We start from the raw sequence: 13,023 nt of genomic DNA, 5'->3' as shown, positions 1-13,023 counted from the left end.
TAAGTGTTCCTGTTTTCACTCTCCTGCTGTCAAGGAATGGGAGACTATCAGATAGCATCCAAAAGGAAATGAAAACTCTCTCGCTCGCACAGTTCTGCAAATAAGAGGCGAAGAAGTTGAGGTTTATTTAAACACCAAACATTTCAACCAAATCATATGCTAACAGTATACAGCGTACAAACGTAATGCCGTCTTCATGAAAAGCGCCGTAGATGGGCTAAAGGGAATTAGCATAGATGTTAGGATAATTATCAACCTTCAAACTATGCATCACCATCCGGTAGCACTCAGCTGTGAACTGTAATTCTGTCAAAACGTTCGCTTGAAGGTCCCACCCACATTTTGGCTATTTAGACCTCCACAGAGTGACTCACTAACATGGACTTAGTATAAAAGTGTCAAAACTCCTTGGTTTTGTCATACAAGTGTCCAGAAAAGCCCCCACTGAGAGCTACTTCTGTTTGACCCAGTTTCGTAGCCACTTTGTCCATACTTGGCGAAGACCTCTCCCCCTTTTCTCTGATTGGTTGCCTCCATGGAGAAGACCCACTTTTGTGAAAAATCAGAAAAGTTGAAAAGTCGAGTACGTCGTAATTGGTGCCTGTGCGGGATCCGACCTTACTGTGGGTTTGGACTTTATGACCTTATTTGTACAGAGTGACTCAAAAGTAACTCCCTGTCTTGAAATACTTGAAAGATTATTGTATTTTGTTTTGGTCTCAAATGTTCTGTTTTTGTTCATTAATGTATGCATTTCAGAAATGGATTGTTAGCGTTTAGTGTGAGGTTTTATTTCAAATTCCATACAGGTACAAAACATCTATTTGTTCGGAGCAAATAAATGGAGCTACAGGTGCGAAAGTAGCCTTGATTGAGAGAGGATAAATGTCTCCATTTATTACGTCACCTGAGAAAAATTGTGGAACATTGCTTTTCTCCCCTTCTTCAATAAGACTTGTTTTGCTTGTAAGTGCTACGCTACTGCAGCTGATGACAACGTGCACAGTAACGTGGATGCGGCAAAGAAATGAAATAGTCAAGGAGGGAAAACAAGACATTACAGTTGTTTTCCTGCATTTGGGCTTCCTACTGATGTTTGACTTGACTACTCTTTGAAAGCCAAACACGACAAGAGATGAATGCCGCAAGAGCGTGCGTGTGTGTCTGTGCGCGCGCGCGCGTGCGTGCGTGTTCCGACAGTGCCGCGAGAGCTGTGTGTCCCAAAAAAAAAAAAAAAAGCCCAGCCCTTGAGCCGGCCGCGGAAGGCACTTTGAGCCTTCCGAGGCTTGGAATCGGCCCGAGGACGGAGTGAGTCATCTCCCACGGGGACATCACCCGAGCTCAGACGCGAGCCAAATCCCGCCCAAAATATGAACGGAAATGGAAACGAACCCGTCGTTACTCGTGAGAGCACTGCGGACCTTTGAGAAGGAGCGGGGGAGGCGGGATAGAAGCGATCTTCAAGGGAGTGACTGCCATGGCAACCGAGATTGAGGCCACGGAAACGATCAAACTGTGCCAGACAACAGAGTGAGCATCTGTCACATCAAAAATACGCGACGACTTCAAGTGCGGATTGATTTCATTCAGAAAACAAACAAACCAAAAGAAGAATAACCCGAGAATTTCGGAAAAAGAAACGAGTAATTCTTTATCGTCTCACAGATCGGCAGGTTGCCTCACGGTCGCCACGTGACCATCTTGAAGTATCCTCGAGCAAAATGCGGAACCTCCACAGTCGCCGTAGCGGACGGTTGAAGCACTTCCGAGTTCCTTGTTGGTAGAAAAGCGCTGCGCTGTACATTGACTCACAGGAGGAGGAGGTCAATATTTCTAAATTGCTGAACAATTGCGCATACGCGTTAAGAAGGCTCGTAACAGCACACGTATTCTTAATTGGACTTTTTGCTACGGACAGGAAGCATCACAGCATGGTTTGCTAGCCACGCCCACTCCGTAAACAAACACCGTGCGGCTCAGCTTCCGGCCGCCGGTACACTCTTGGCAGTCCGTCAGACGTGTTAACTCGTCGGAAACGTAATTTAGTGAAGAATTTACCGCACGCAGACTTCATTTTGGAGGTCATGAAATCTGTTCCTGTTTTTGCGACGTTGAAATACAACGTACGTGGAACTACGTACGTAGTTTGTGCGTCGTGATTTTTGCACTCAACTCGGCCCAAAACAAACTATTTTGACTTGATTGTTGTTTCACTTTGACTTTGAATTTTGCTCCGCCTTGTTGACTCGATCGCCCTTGAAAAAGAGACCTCGGTCTCGATGGGTTTTTGTTTTCAGGTTAAACAAAGATTTGGATTGACTGAAGGATGCTTGGGCATTGTCATGTTGGCAAATATGCAGCCATCAAACAAGACGGTCCCTCAGGCAACGTTTGTCCGATAATGGACAAAAAATGGATTCGGCCTACCCAAAGACCGCCCGAGGTCATTAGAAGATCTGTATCACTGTTATGGAAATGGATTAAAGGTTGGAAAAAAATCAAGAAATCACCACGGAGGCGTCCTTTTCGCAAGACAGATGGCAACTGTTAGCGCTGCCGTCCTAGCGGCGGCACCTCCTGCTTTGACCTCCTCCCCTCCGCCACATGGCCCAGGCCCGCGCGGCCTCCAAAGCGACAGCCCGGTTCCGCCTCGAGGAACCGCGCGACATCGCGACGGCGTTTTCGGCTCGACTGGGCCCGGCGGGGACGGGTCGGGCAGATGACGAGCGGCGGGACACGGAGAGGAAGAACAAACGCGTCCGCGACGTTAGCGTCGAACAGATTGAAAGGGGGATCGGATTCCTGACCTCGGACCCTCGCATACAGAGTCCTCCCGCAGGGCTTCAATTCAGACGCTGGCAAGTAAAGTGATGGCCGTTAACACCTTTTAACAGCAGTCGGTCCAAACGGACCGCAACGTTCCACACTTTCTAACACGTATAACACCTAGAATACGGTTTACGCCTTTTGATGACATATAGGTCAGATGAGCGCAACCTGAGCGTCCGGCCTGCGCTCGTATCGGATACATATCAAATGTGCATCCGCATACGAGACAGGCCTGGGTCGGTCGGGTTTGAGAGGGGGGGGGGGAAATAAAATAAATAATTCTGAATTCTACTGTTCACATTGACGTGAAAAAAATCTGACATGTGACAAGTTTTGGCAAATGAAAATAATAATAAAAGGGAAAGTGGACCAGCAGGGCGGCTCGGTCATTTCTCGCTCGCATCTGCCGGCCACCGTGCTGCTTTGTTGCGTCACAGACACTTTCGACGTCTTTATCATTAAAACGTCGTACGCCGCCAGCGATGAATCTTTGGAAAGGCAGAATGTTCCCGGTGCTGTCTGCGTTATCAGTCGCAGTCCGGCGAGCGGGCCAGGAGGCGTTTTTCTGTACGAGATATTCTTTGAGATAAAAAGGAGATCACGGCAGCTCTGCTTCATCTTGAGCGATGGTGAAAATGAAAGCGCGACGGTCCATCAAGCCGCCTAAGAGCTGCAAACAAGACCCCCGGGGGGGGGGGGGGGGGGGGAGGAGAAGATGGCCGGATCGTTTGTTTGCCGGGGGGACACGAGGCATCATCGCGAGCGGACGACGTATCGAGGAGGGCGGCCATTTTGGCCGGCGTTCAAGACCGCGCGACTGGGCTCAGCTGCAGGCTTTGAGCCCTCGCCAGGGAAAAGACATCCAGTTCTTGTGGCCGTGCCAAGCGAAGGGACACTGCCCACGTCACCGCGGGTTATTTTAGGGAGCAAAAGCAACTAAGTGAACGATATAGAACCTTATTGTTCAGCTGAAATACCAATCCAAATGATTTGGAATGTTCTTTTTCAGAACGAGAACAAGAATCTGAACGATTTCGAATTCGGGCTGCTGCGAACAAATAATCTTGGAATCAATATTTCCACCAATTAAATGGTATAAAAATCGATTAGTCATTATTAGACCAACAAAATGTGCACATGAGGTGCAGGTATTATTTCTGTCCACTTGGGGTCGCGATCCTCACGTTCCGCACTGTGCGGCGGGGCCCGGCCTTGGCGAGTGACGTGGGAGTCGGCTGTTGGTCTGTTAACTTGCTAACCGTTAACCAGTCTGCGTGTTGACTGTTGTGTGACTGGCTGTCAACATTTGACTCTCAACCTTAGGGAATCCGTATAACCGATACGATATTCAATCCAATCACGCTCGACTGCAGTTTTGGCCACGGGGTTGGTCCCCACAAAGCCGCGACACGGTTTTTCCCCCCCCCCCTCCGATCCGTTCATCGACGCAGCCGGCGCTGCATAATGCAGGTGCGAATATTCAGCGCAAACACGATGACTCATCCCGGCAGAGCCGCCGCAGAGGCGGCGAGGGGCCCCGTCTGCGCTGACATGAATGAGCGTCTGTCAATCTGCCGCTGCGGTTTGTTTGTGTCTACCGTAGCGAGGCCCTTGCCCAAATACTCTTTTTTTTTGGAAAAGATGCACAATTATTCCGAAAAGCTGCTTCTGTGCTCTCTTTCACACTGAGACCCTGCATAATTAAATGCATCAGAGCTGTCATGGAAGCATTTATCCCCAAAAATAACAATGACACTTTGACTGGCCATACGCACATTTGGTTTATTGCCAGGTACAAGTATTGAGGACAATACCACAAGATTTAAGATCATTTCATATCATAAACGAAAACATTTAAACACCTTTGTTTTTTCTACAATATTTTATTGTAACAAACAAAGGATCATTCAATCCAATTCCCGATTTTCATCAGTTTTCCCCTTCGCTTTGAGAAAACGCAAAGGACAATGATTCTTCAAAACAAGTTTGACTTTCGGTGATTTTTTTTCCCTTCTGGGATTTGCTTAATGTGAAAATAAGTGCTTTGTCTTCGGGGGGGAAAACAGTTTAGTCAAAACATGTCACGTACCATATAAACCCGATCCTTTTGATAAATGAACATTCAAATGTTCAACAATTTGACATCAGCCGTCAATCTCCAAGGCTCGACAGGCCGCGGGGCTCGCACCACACGAACAGTTCTGTTTTCATATTTGTAAAGAGCATAACGCAAGTGAACCCTTGGATTTAATAACTGGTTGACCCTTGACCTTTGGCAGCCATAACCTCCACCAAAGGTTTCCTGTAGTTGCAGATCAGACGTACACGACGATCAGGATGAATGTTGGACCGTTCCTCTTTACAAAACTGTTGCAGTTCAGCAAGATTCCTGCGATGTCTGGTGTAAATATCTCTCTCGATGTCATGCCAAAGCATCTCAACGGGATTGAGGTCAGGCCTTTAACTGGACCACCCCAGAACCTGTCGTTTCTTCTTTGAAGCCATCTGTGTTTTGGATCATTGTCCCGTTGCTACACCTATACTCTTTTGGGCTTCAACTGTTGGACAGATGGCCTTTAGTTCTTCTGCAAAATAGCTTGATAAACTCGTGTATTTATTTTGCCATTGATGATAGCAAACTGTCCAGGCCCTGAGGTAGCAAAGCATCCCCCCACGATGAAGAGAGAAGCTTCTCCTCATAAAAAAAAAAAAAAGAACCTGATTCTCAATTGTTTCCCCCCCCCCAAAAAAAAAACTGAGTCCAGAATAAAGACATATCAACAATGGCGTGATAATCTAACACTTCAGTTGAATTGCCACAGTTTAATTGTAGACCTGAAATGTCTACAGCCGTTACAGCCGACATTTCAGCGAAATGCTCGGTGGGACTGTTCAAAACGTTGGATGTTAAAATGTCAGCAATGACAAATTTCTACTCTTAAAAAAAGTGAAACTTCTGTTTGTGTTTTTTTTGATGAAAATAAAAGACATTTTCATCTCAATTGCAAGACGTAACGGCCTTATCAGCGGCGCATCTGTAAGGCGGCTCTTCTGATGAAACGTAGTGGCATCGTAGCGGAATAGATCACGTCACGTTTCTGAAACATTTGACCTGGAAACTTCAAAAAAAAAAAAAAAAAAAAAAAGGTAAACCGGCTACTGCAGATTCCCAAGAAATGTCGGGTGTTAAACTTCACACCCGCGTGCGGACGCGCAACCCGCCTCCGCTGCACTGCGGCAGCCGTTAAGTGATTACTCAGGCCGAGAAAAAGAATCGACCGGGGAATTCCGTTGCTGTTAATTTCACGGTTGCGACGCATTCTCAAAATGAGCGCGAGGACGAATAATAGGACTGCAAAAAAAAGTCTGCTCGCTGATGTCGTGAACGTCGGAAGACGCTCCTCGCCTACGTCGCTCGGATCGATGCCGTCGGAAGGGCGCCAGCTGCTGCTGTTGCTCGAGGATCTCCATATCGTATACGCGTGATATCTTTTTGACTTTGTTGCAAAAAAATAAACGATGACAAAGGGCTTTGACTTCGCGAATGTCAACATACCAAATGGGATCATGAATCAACAACACCTGAGAGAGCAACTGCGAATGAACACGCACTCACTGTGTCGTGTTCATGTTTGCAACTCTGTTTTTGTTTATCGCTCTTGCGCACGGTGGCGATTATGGTGAATAGTCGGCCGAAGGAGTGATCGCGCTGATCAAAACGGTGACCCGGCGTGCCGTGGAGTGGACCTTCCCGACCGGATGATTTCCTGTCTTTCTGTTTACTCCTATCCTGCAACGTTATTCCTGATAACTCAAATGAAAGGAACATTACATTTTATGACAAGTTCGAGCCGAGATTCTCGAATTTAGCCAACTGTTGTTACTTTGTTTGAATAAACTCAATGCGGACAACCCTGGAGAATACACTCTGTGTTTTAAGCATGCCATTGCCAAATTAATGAATCCCCTTTTCCGTTAGCATTCCAGTTTGTTTTTGTTGTTTTTGTAGTTTCCAATTCGCCTGTTGCAGTGGACGCATCTACTGGGACGCAAAGCCATTTTTTAATTGTGTTTTTGTTTCAACTTTGCCATCCTGCTCCTCGAGTTCACGGCAACGTCGAACAGCCGGACGTGCGCGTTGAAAGCTCAACTGCGAGGCTTACGGTGCATTTTACACGAAAGCCTAGCATCCCTCACTTTGGCAAAAACACACGGTGCATTTAACGCCTGCCTGCCAAGTCCAGTGAATTATGCATAATTGGAAAGTTCGTTCATGTGCGAGGAAGCAAGCAGGAACCAGGCTGGGCAGCTGATGATATAACAGTAATTAAAGTGCAATTCATTATATTGTCCGCCTCGTATTTCCCCTTTCACGCGTCATATTTGCACCTCACGGCCAAACATTCAAAAAAGAACCTTCCTCTTTGGCATCGGTGGCGCGGCGGCGGGCGTCCGATGTCATTAGCGTGTATCAATTCATCAGGATTAGACGGCCTCTCTTGGTTTGAAGTGGATTTGCGCCGTGTCGGCGGCCGCAAACGTGATTCTGGCGAGCCTGCAAAGTGTGAAAAATCTCCTTTGAATTCGTCGGCCGGGCCGGGCCGGGCTCGGCCGCCCGTGCGCAAACGTCGCAAGGCGGCAGGAAGCGCGTGTTATTTAAAGCCCGCGTCGCGTTATCTCAGCGCGGAGGGTATACGCGCCTTCTCGGGCGCCGCTTGGCCGAGACGGCGGAAAATTGCTGAAGGGGATAAATAACACACGGGATGTCTCATTCCCAGCGCCCTGAGCGCACATCTCCTGCTTAAATGAAATCTCACAAGGAGTGTTTGTGTTGTGCCAGGGTGACTCTATGCGCTTGCAAAAGAACTGCAGAGCATTCGGATGAGTGTCTTGAGAACGCCATTAAAGCCAGCCTGAAACGTGAGACGACTCCAGAACGGGAACAAATACAGTACGGTGGAAAACATCTTTCAGGCTAGCACCTTGTCAGTATGAGATGACACGATGATATGAACATACCTGACGGGAGATACGACACACCGCTTTCTGAGCTGCGTGCAACGCTAAGCTAGTAAAGGCGAAGTCGTCAGCGAGTGTAAAAATGTTGTGTAAAATGCCGTACAATTACGACAAGGGAACTGGGAATAAGCGTTCACGGCTCCAAATATTTTGGGGGGTGTTAAATCAAATGTTCTGTATTGAGAGCACGCGCTTTGGCATTGACCAAAAAAAAGGCAAACCTCGTGAAAACTCCAAATCAAAGTCTTTGACGGGAACCTCGCCCCTGCCGACATGGCCGCCACATATAGGCACATTGACGTAGCTAATGTGCTAACCTTGGATGTGGAGTAGTGTGAGCAAGCTAGCGAGCTCGCTAGCCACCGATCGGCTAGCTGCTGCCGTAAGCTTGTCGTTTGTGTTTGAGAGGTAGAATGTGAAAAAAGTGCTTGCTTTCATTTTCTAATTGAAAAATTGGATGTTTTATTAGCCTTCCTCATTCACCATTAACATGGAGAGAGTGCCTAAAGGGTATTCAATTGCTGTTGACTCATTATTACAACACTGGTTGACCAAATGGTGAGAAAAAACAAAAGCGCACAGCAGCATTGAGTCACACAAACGTGCTGACTGCGCAATTTCCGTCCGTCCGTCCGTCCATTCGTCCGTGCAGAAACACAAACAGCAAAGCCCGAAGCAATGTTTACTTGTTTGAGCAGACTGCTGCGGTCCACAACATCTCACAGCATGGCGCTGCTGCCCATTACGGCGCTTTAAAAAAAAGAAAAGTATATCATTTTTGATATACTCCTGCACTAGCGCGTTGCCTCCATGTTTTTGCCTTGCCGTCCTCGCCTTCGACCAAACCCCAAACGTGACCGAAAAAGAAACCAGGGACCTAAATACCAACAGATTGACGAGACAACGAGGAACACCTGGACAAGACGCGAGTGGCCGCAGAAAGCCGATTGGCCGACACGAGGTGGACGAGAACAGGTGGACGCAACAACCGAACGAGCGCACCACAAACATGGAACAAAACTAAACACAACCCAAAGCAAAACACACCGTGACAGAATCAGAAGTGAGCGTGTACACGCACATGCGGCGAAGACTCTCTGGAACTTCCACTGACAACCCAGGCTAAACTTAGCTCTCCCCCAGCATACGAAGCTCGTTTCTCAGTCACTGCGGCATACTTCCTTAACACCGATGACTCTACTACTTTCCTATTTAGACGGAAAGAGCACAAAAAACAGCAAGTAGGTGACGTTCCATAGGGAAAGAGACCGAAACACAAATCGGTTCATTCGTCAGCAGCGGGTGGCAAACATGCGGGGGGTTTACCGTACTGCACTCGGAATATCACCTATCGAAGTTTGTTTCCGGATCAAATGACTTCACTCTGGGACCTTATTTTTGGGGGAATAAGAATTCAGAAAAGATTGCGTTTACTCGGGATGTGCTGTCAGCTGCCTTTTCCTTTTTCCCGACATGCTCGGGCACGCACACGTCATTTCCCCTGGTGCCTGCAGATTTACGGTAATGGCGGCGGGGGGGAGGGAGAGATGGAGGGGGCTTAGGGCTGGTGCTGGCCAAGAAGAAAGGCCCACAGACAAGTGCGGGATGTGATACCAGCGGGATCGATGGACGGATGGAGCATGTGATGACTTAAAAGGCGAGGAAGTCAGAGGAGACAAAACATCCCCCGTTAACAGCTTATCAAGGAGCAATTTGTCCCGTTTCATCTTCCGCCAGGGGGCGATGAGGCGGGAAAAGGAGGAGCGAGGGCGTCGGGGTCGCGGAGGTTACGGACGCAGGCGGCTTTTTACGAGCACTTCTGATGTCGCCGATGACAAAGCTCGACCGGCACGGACGCCGCGGGAGCCGTGAGCGCTCTCTCGCGGACGCACGCGCGCGCACACACCGACGCGCGACACGCAAACATCCATCTTCCTGACTTGCCGATTGAATCGATTTGTCATTTGTCCACTTTTCTCACAATGAGCTATTTGGCCCGAAGCTTTACAAGTGGGAGTCTACGAGGAGGGTCCGCCACACAAGCGCATCGGATCCAATACGGTTCCGCTCCACATTCATGTTTTATGCATGCGGACGCATTGTGTCGACAACAGCGACAGGCCTTCATTAAAACCGCCGTCATTGGGGTGCCACGGCTTGAAAACCATTCACAACACGCGAAAAACTCAAAAACTTGTGACACCGCAAAACCAAATTCAGTCGTCCTCCCGACACCGGCGGCCGCAGTTGCCCCACAAACGCGCGACAAGTCCACGTAATGTCACCCAGAAAAGACAAATTCAGCCGCTCGCCATCCAATCACTTGACAGCAAAAAGGCTGACGTCGCCACGCGCACCTGCTCACACGCCAACGAAGCGTTGGATTGGTCACGAGCGCTGTCAATCGCCAAAGGCAGGTTTCGTTTCACCCGGCGACAACACACGGTGCTTCGATCTGATTGGATAACTGCTCAGGTAGAAATTCACGAGACAGGAAGCAGCCAATCTGACTGAGGCAATGTTGCCACATGATTATTGTATTTTTTACAATCATTTTACATTATTACAAAGTTCCCCAAAATTGAAGATAAATCCGGAGCCCGGATTTGAACACCGCGACCTCTGAACTGTGAGGCGGCCGTGCTAACGCCTAGAATAAAATATATTTTTTTAAATTTATATAGCACCTGTATGTAGCAGTCCTCGGACTGGAACATTTGGTAGCGGGACACACGTACAGACGGAATAAAATATATATCTTTTTTTGGTCATCAGAGCCTGAAAGAAATGTTATTTCTTTTTGACTTGAAAAAAAAGCAAGCCCACAAGCTAGAAAAAAACAAACGAGCGGCAAGGTCCCGGAAGGTGACAGGAGAAGCCTTATCGCAAACAAACATTTGCTGACTCATGCTGCACGTGCGCCACAATGTACAAATAAACAAATCAATAAATCTTACCTCCCAACGCTTGCTTCATAACGAAATTCATGCCGATGGCTTTTTATTCCCCGCCTTGTCGGAGCGATGTCACATTCAAAGGTCGCCGGCGAGCGCGGGTCCCGAGATCTGAGAGGGAAACAAAAAGATGCGCAATGGACGGATGGACGGCAACGGCACAACGCGAGCGCAGGGCGGCGAGGCCAACGGCCGACACGACGACAACGCGCGACCGCAACCGCGCGATGTCAACACGCGCCGCCGCGCAACGAGCGAGCACACTTTTGTTTGTTTTACACAGCAACCTGGACACAATTTACTAACAATTAACACATCAGCGGTACACAATGCATGTATAACCAGCACATGACAACCACACACCAGCACACAATCGCCATACAACCAGCACAAAATCGCTATATAGTTACACAAAACTAGCACACAATGTGTTCACTTTTACACACAATCTGCATCCATGCGCCACAGAACCAGTACACAACTGCCACACGCCAGCAGATACACATTTCACAGACCAACTGCACACAATGCTGAGGCACACAATTCCTTTTGAACAAATAACACACAATCACCACACACCAGCACGAAACCAGTACACATTTATGTCACACAACACCGCACCATCAGCAAACAACCTTCACACTCCAGCACACAATCCTCGCACAATTGGTTAGCTACAACCAACGCGCGACTAGCGCACTCCCAGCGCACACTGTAAACACCACCAGTGTACAATTCACTCACAAATAACCAACAATACACAAATTACACACATTTACGAATAAATATCGCACAACTTTCACATAATTTACTAGCGAATATTACACAACCATCATAAAACTGTCAGACACCAGCGTTATTACAGTACACAAAACCTACACATGACACGCAAGTATACTTTTTATACACTACCAGTGCACAATTTACTAACAAGTAACACACACTCGTCACACAATTTTACTTCAAAACACACAACTTTCACACAATTTCCTTCAAAACACGCAACCTTTACACAATTTACGGAAAAAAACACACAGCATGCACACAATAACAAAAACACACACAACCTTCACACAATTTACACAAAAAAAAAACACAACCTTCACGCGATTTACGAAACAATAACACATGACCTTCACACAATTTACTAAAAAAAACACACATCCTTCACACAAGTTCCTTAAAAAGACACAACCTTCACACAATTTACTAAACAATAACACACAACCTTCCCAAATATCAAAGCAATAAAAGCCACATCCAACCACCGCCACTACAAATACACAACCAGCATACTCAGGGCAACTTTCACAAATAACACGCCAGCATCACACAACTACCACACAGTGGCGCATTACCAGTACACAAAACCCACACACAACTCCAACCTATCACACTCCCAGTGCACTGCTTCCACACAGTGGCTAACAATTACTAACAAATAACGCACAACCATAACACATTTGACATACGGACACACAATCAAATGTGCTTGGTGTGTGTGTGTGTGCGCGTGTTTTTACCCCTTGTTAATTTTGTGTGACCTCCGCGCGTGCACACATGCGGTCAAACTTTCCCCATCCTTCCCCTCCGTAAGCTTCTTCGCCTTTTTTTTTTTCCCGGGAAATTATTCCCCTAACCACCCCCCCATCGATGTGTGCGCGCGCGCGTGCGTGCCTGCGTGGCGACGTGTGCGCGGAAAAACACCACCGCCGCGTGCGTGCGTGCGTGCGTGCACTTCGTTGTGGAAAGCAGAACGTTTCAGCACCCCGCGAGTGGACAGCTGCGCTCCGGCTCGCGCGTCGCCCACGCAACATCAGCATCGGAATCGAACGCCGATCGTGTTACCTGCGATCCGCACGGAGAGAAACACGAGGGGGGGAGAAGGAGAACTGGAAGGAGGAGGAGGAAAACAAGAAGTTGTCCTAGCAGCTCGTCGCTCGCATCGTCTGCACGAGAAGAAGGGCGAGGAAGAGTAGGAGGAGGAGGAGGAGGAGGAGGAAGAGGACGACCTTGCTGCTGCCTGCACGAGTGGGAGGAGGAGGAAGAGGAGGAAGAGGAGGTGGTGTACAGTGGAGGATGAGGCTCACACTGTGACAGGATGGAGCGCGTGAAGCACAGGAGGGGGAACGTCCCGCTAACGACCCTCCTCCTCCTCTCTCCGTCTATGCCCCCTCCCAACATGGCCGGAGAGACCCATCAATCCAGATTGATGCCCCCC

At 48.2% G+C, this 13,023-nt stretch overlaps 1 protein-coding gene across 1 annotated transcript in view; it reads right to left on the bottom strand.

Moving 5' to 3' along the window:
- The window catches only part of LOC133484671 (complexin-2-like), a 33,822-nt gene extending 20,905 nt beyond the window's left edge, over positions 1-12,917 (bottom strand). Inside the window, exons 1-2 of the mRNA XM_061787609.1 lie at positions 12,651-12,917; positions 10,806-10,913 (exon numbers count right to left, since the gene is read on the bottom strand). Coding sequence (XP_061643593.1) covers positions 10,806-10,836 — 31 coding nt within the window. The 5' untranslated portion in view covers positions 10,837-10,913; positions 12,651-12,917. The remainder of the gene's footprint in view (positions 1-10,805; positions 10,914-12,650) is intronic.
- Between the last annotated feature and the right edge of the window lie 106 nt (positions 12,918-13,023).

Source organism: Phyllopteryx taeniolatus, chromosome 10 (assembly GCF_024500385.1).
Source record: "Phyllopteryx taeniolatus isolate TA_2022b chromosome 10, UOR_Ptae_1.2, whole genome shotgun sequence".
Lineage (NCBI taxonomy): Eukaryota > Metazoa > Chordata > Actinopteri > Syngnathiformes > Syngnathidae > Phyllopteryx > Phyllopteryx taeniolatus.
This window is presented reverse-complemented; position numbering and strand designations above follow the sequence as displayed.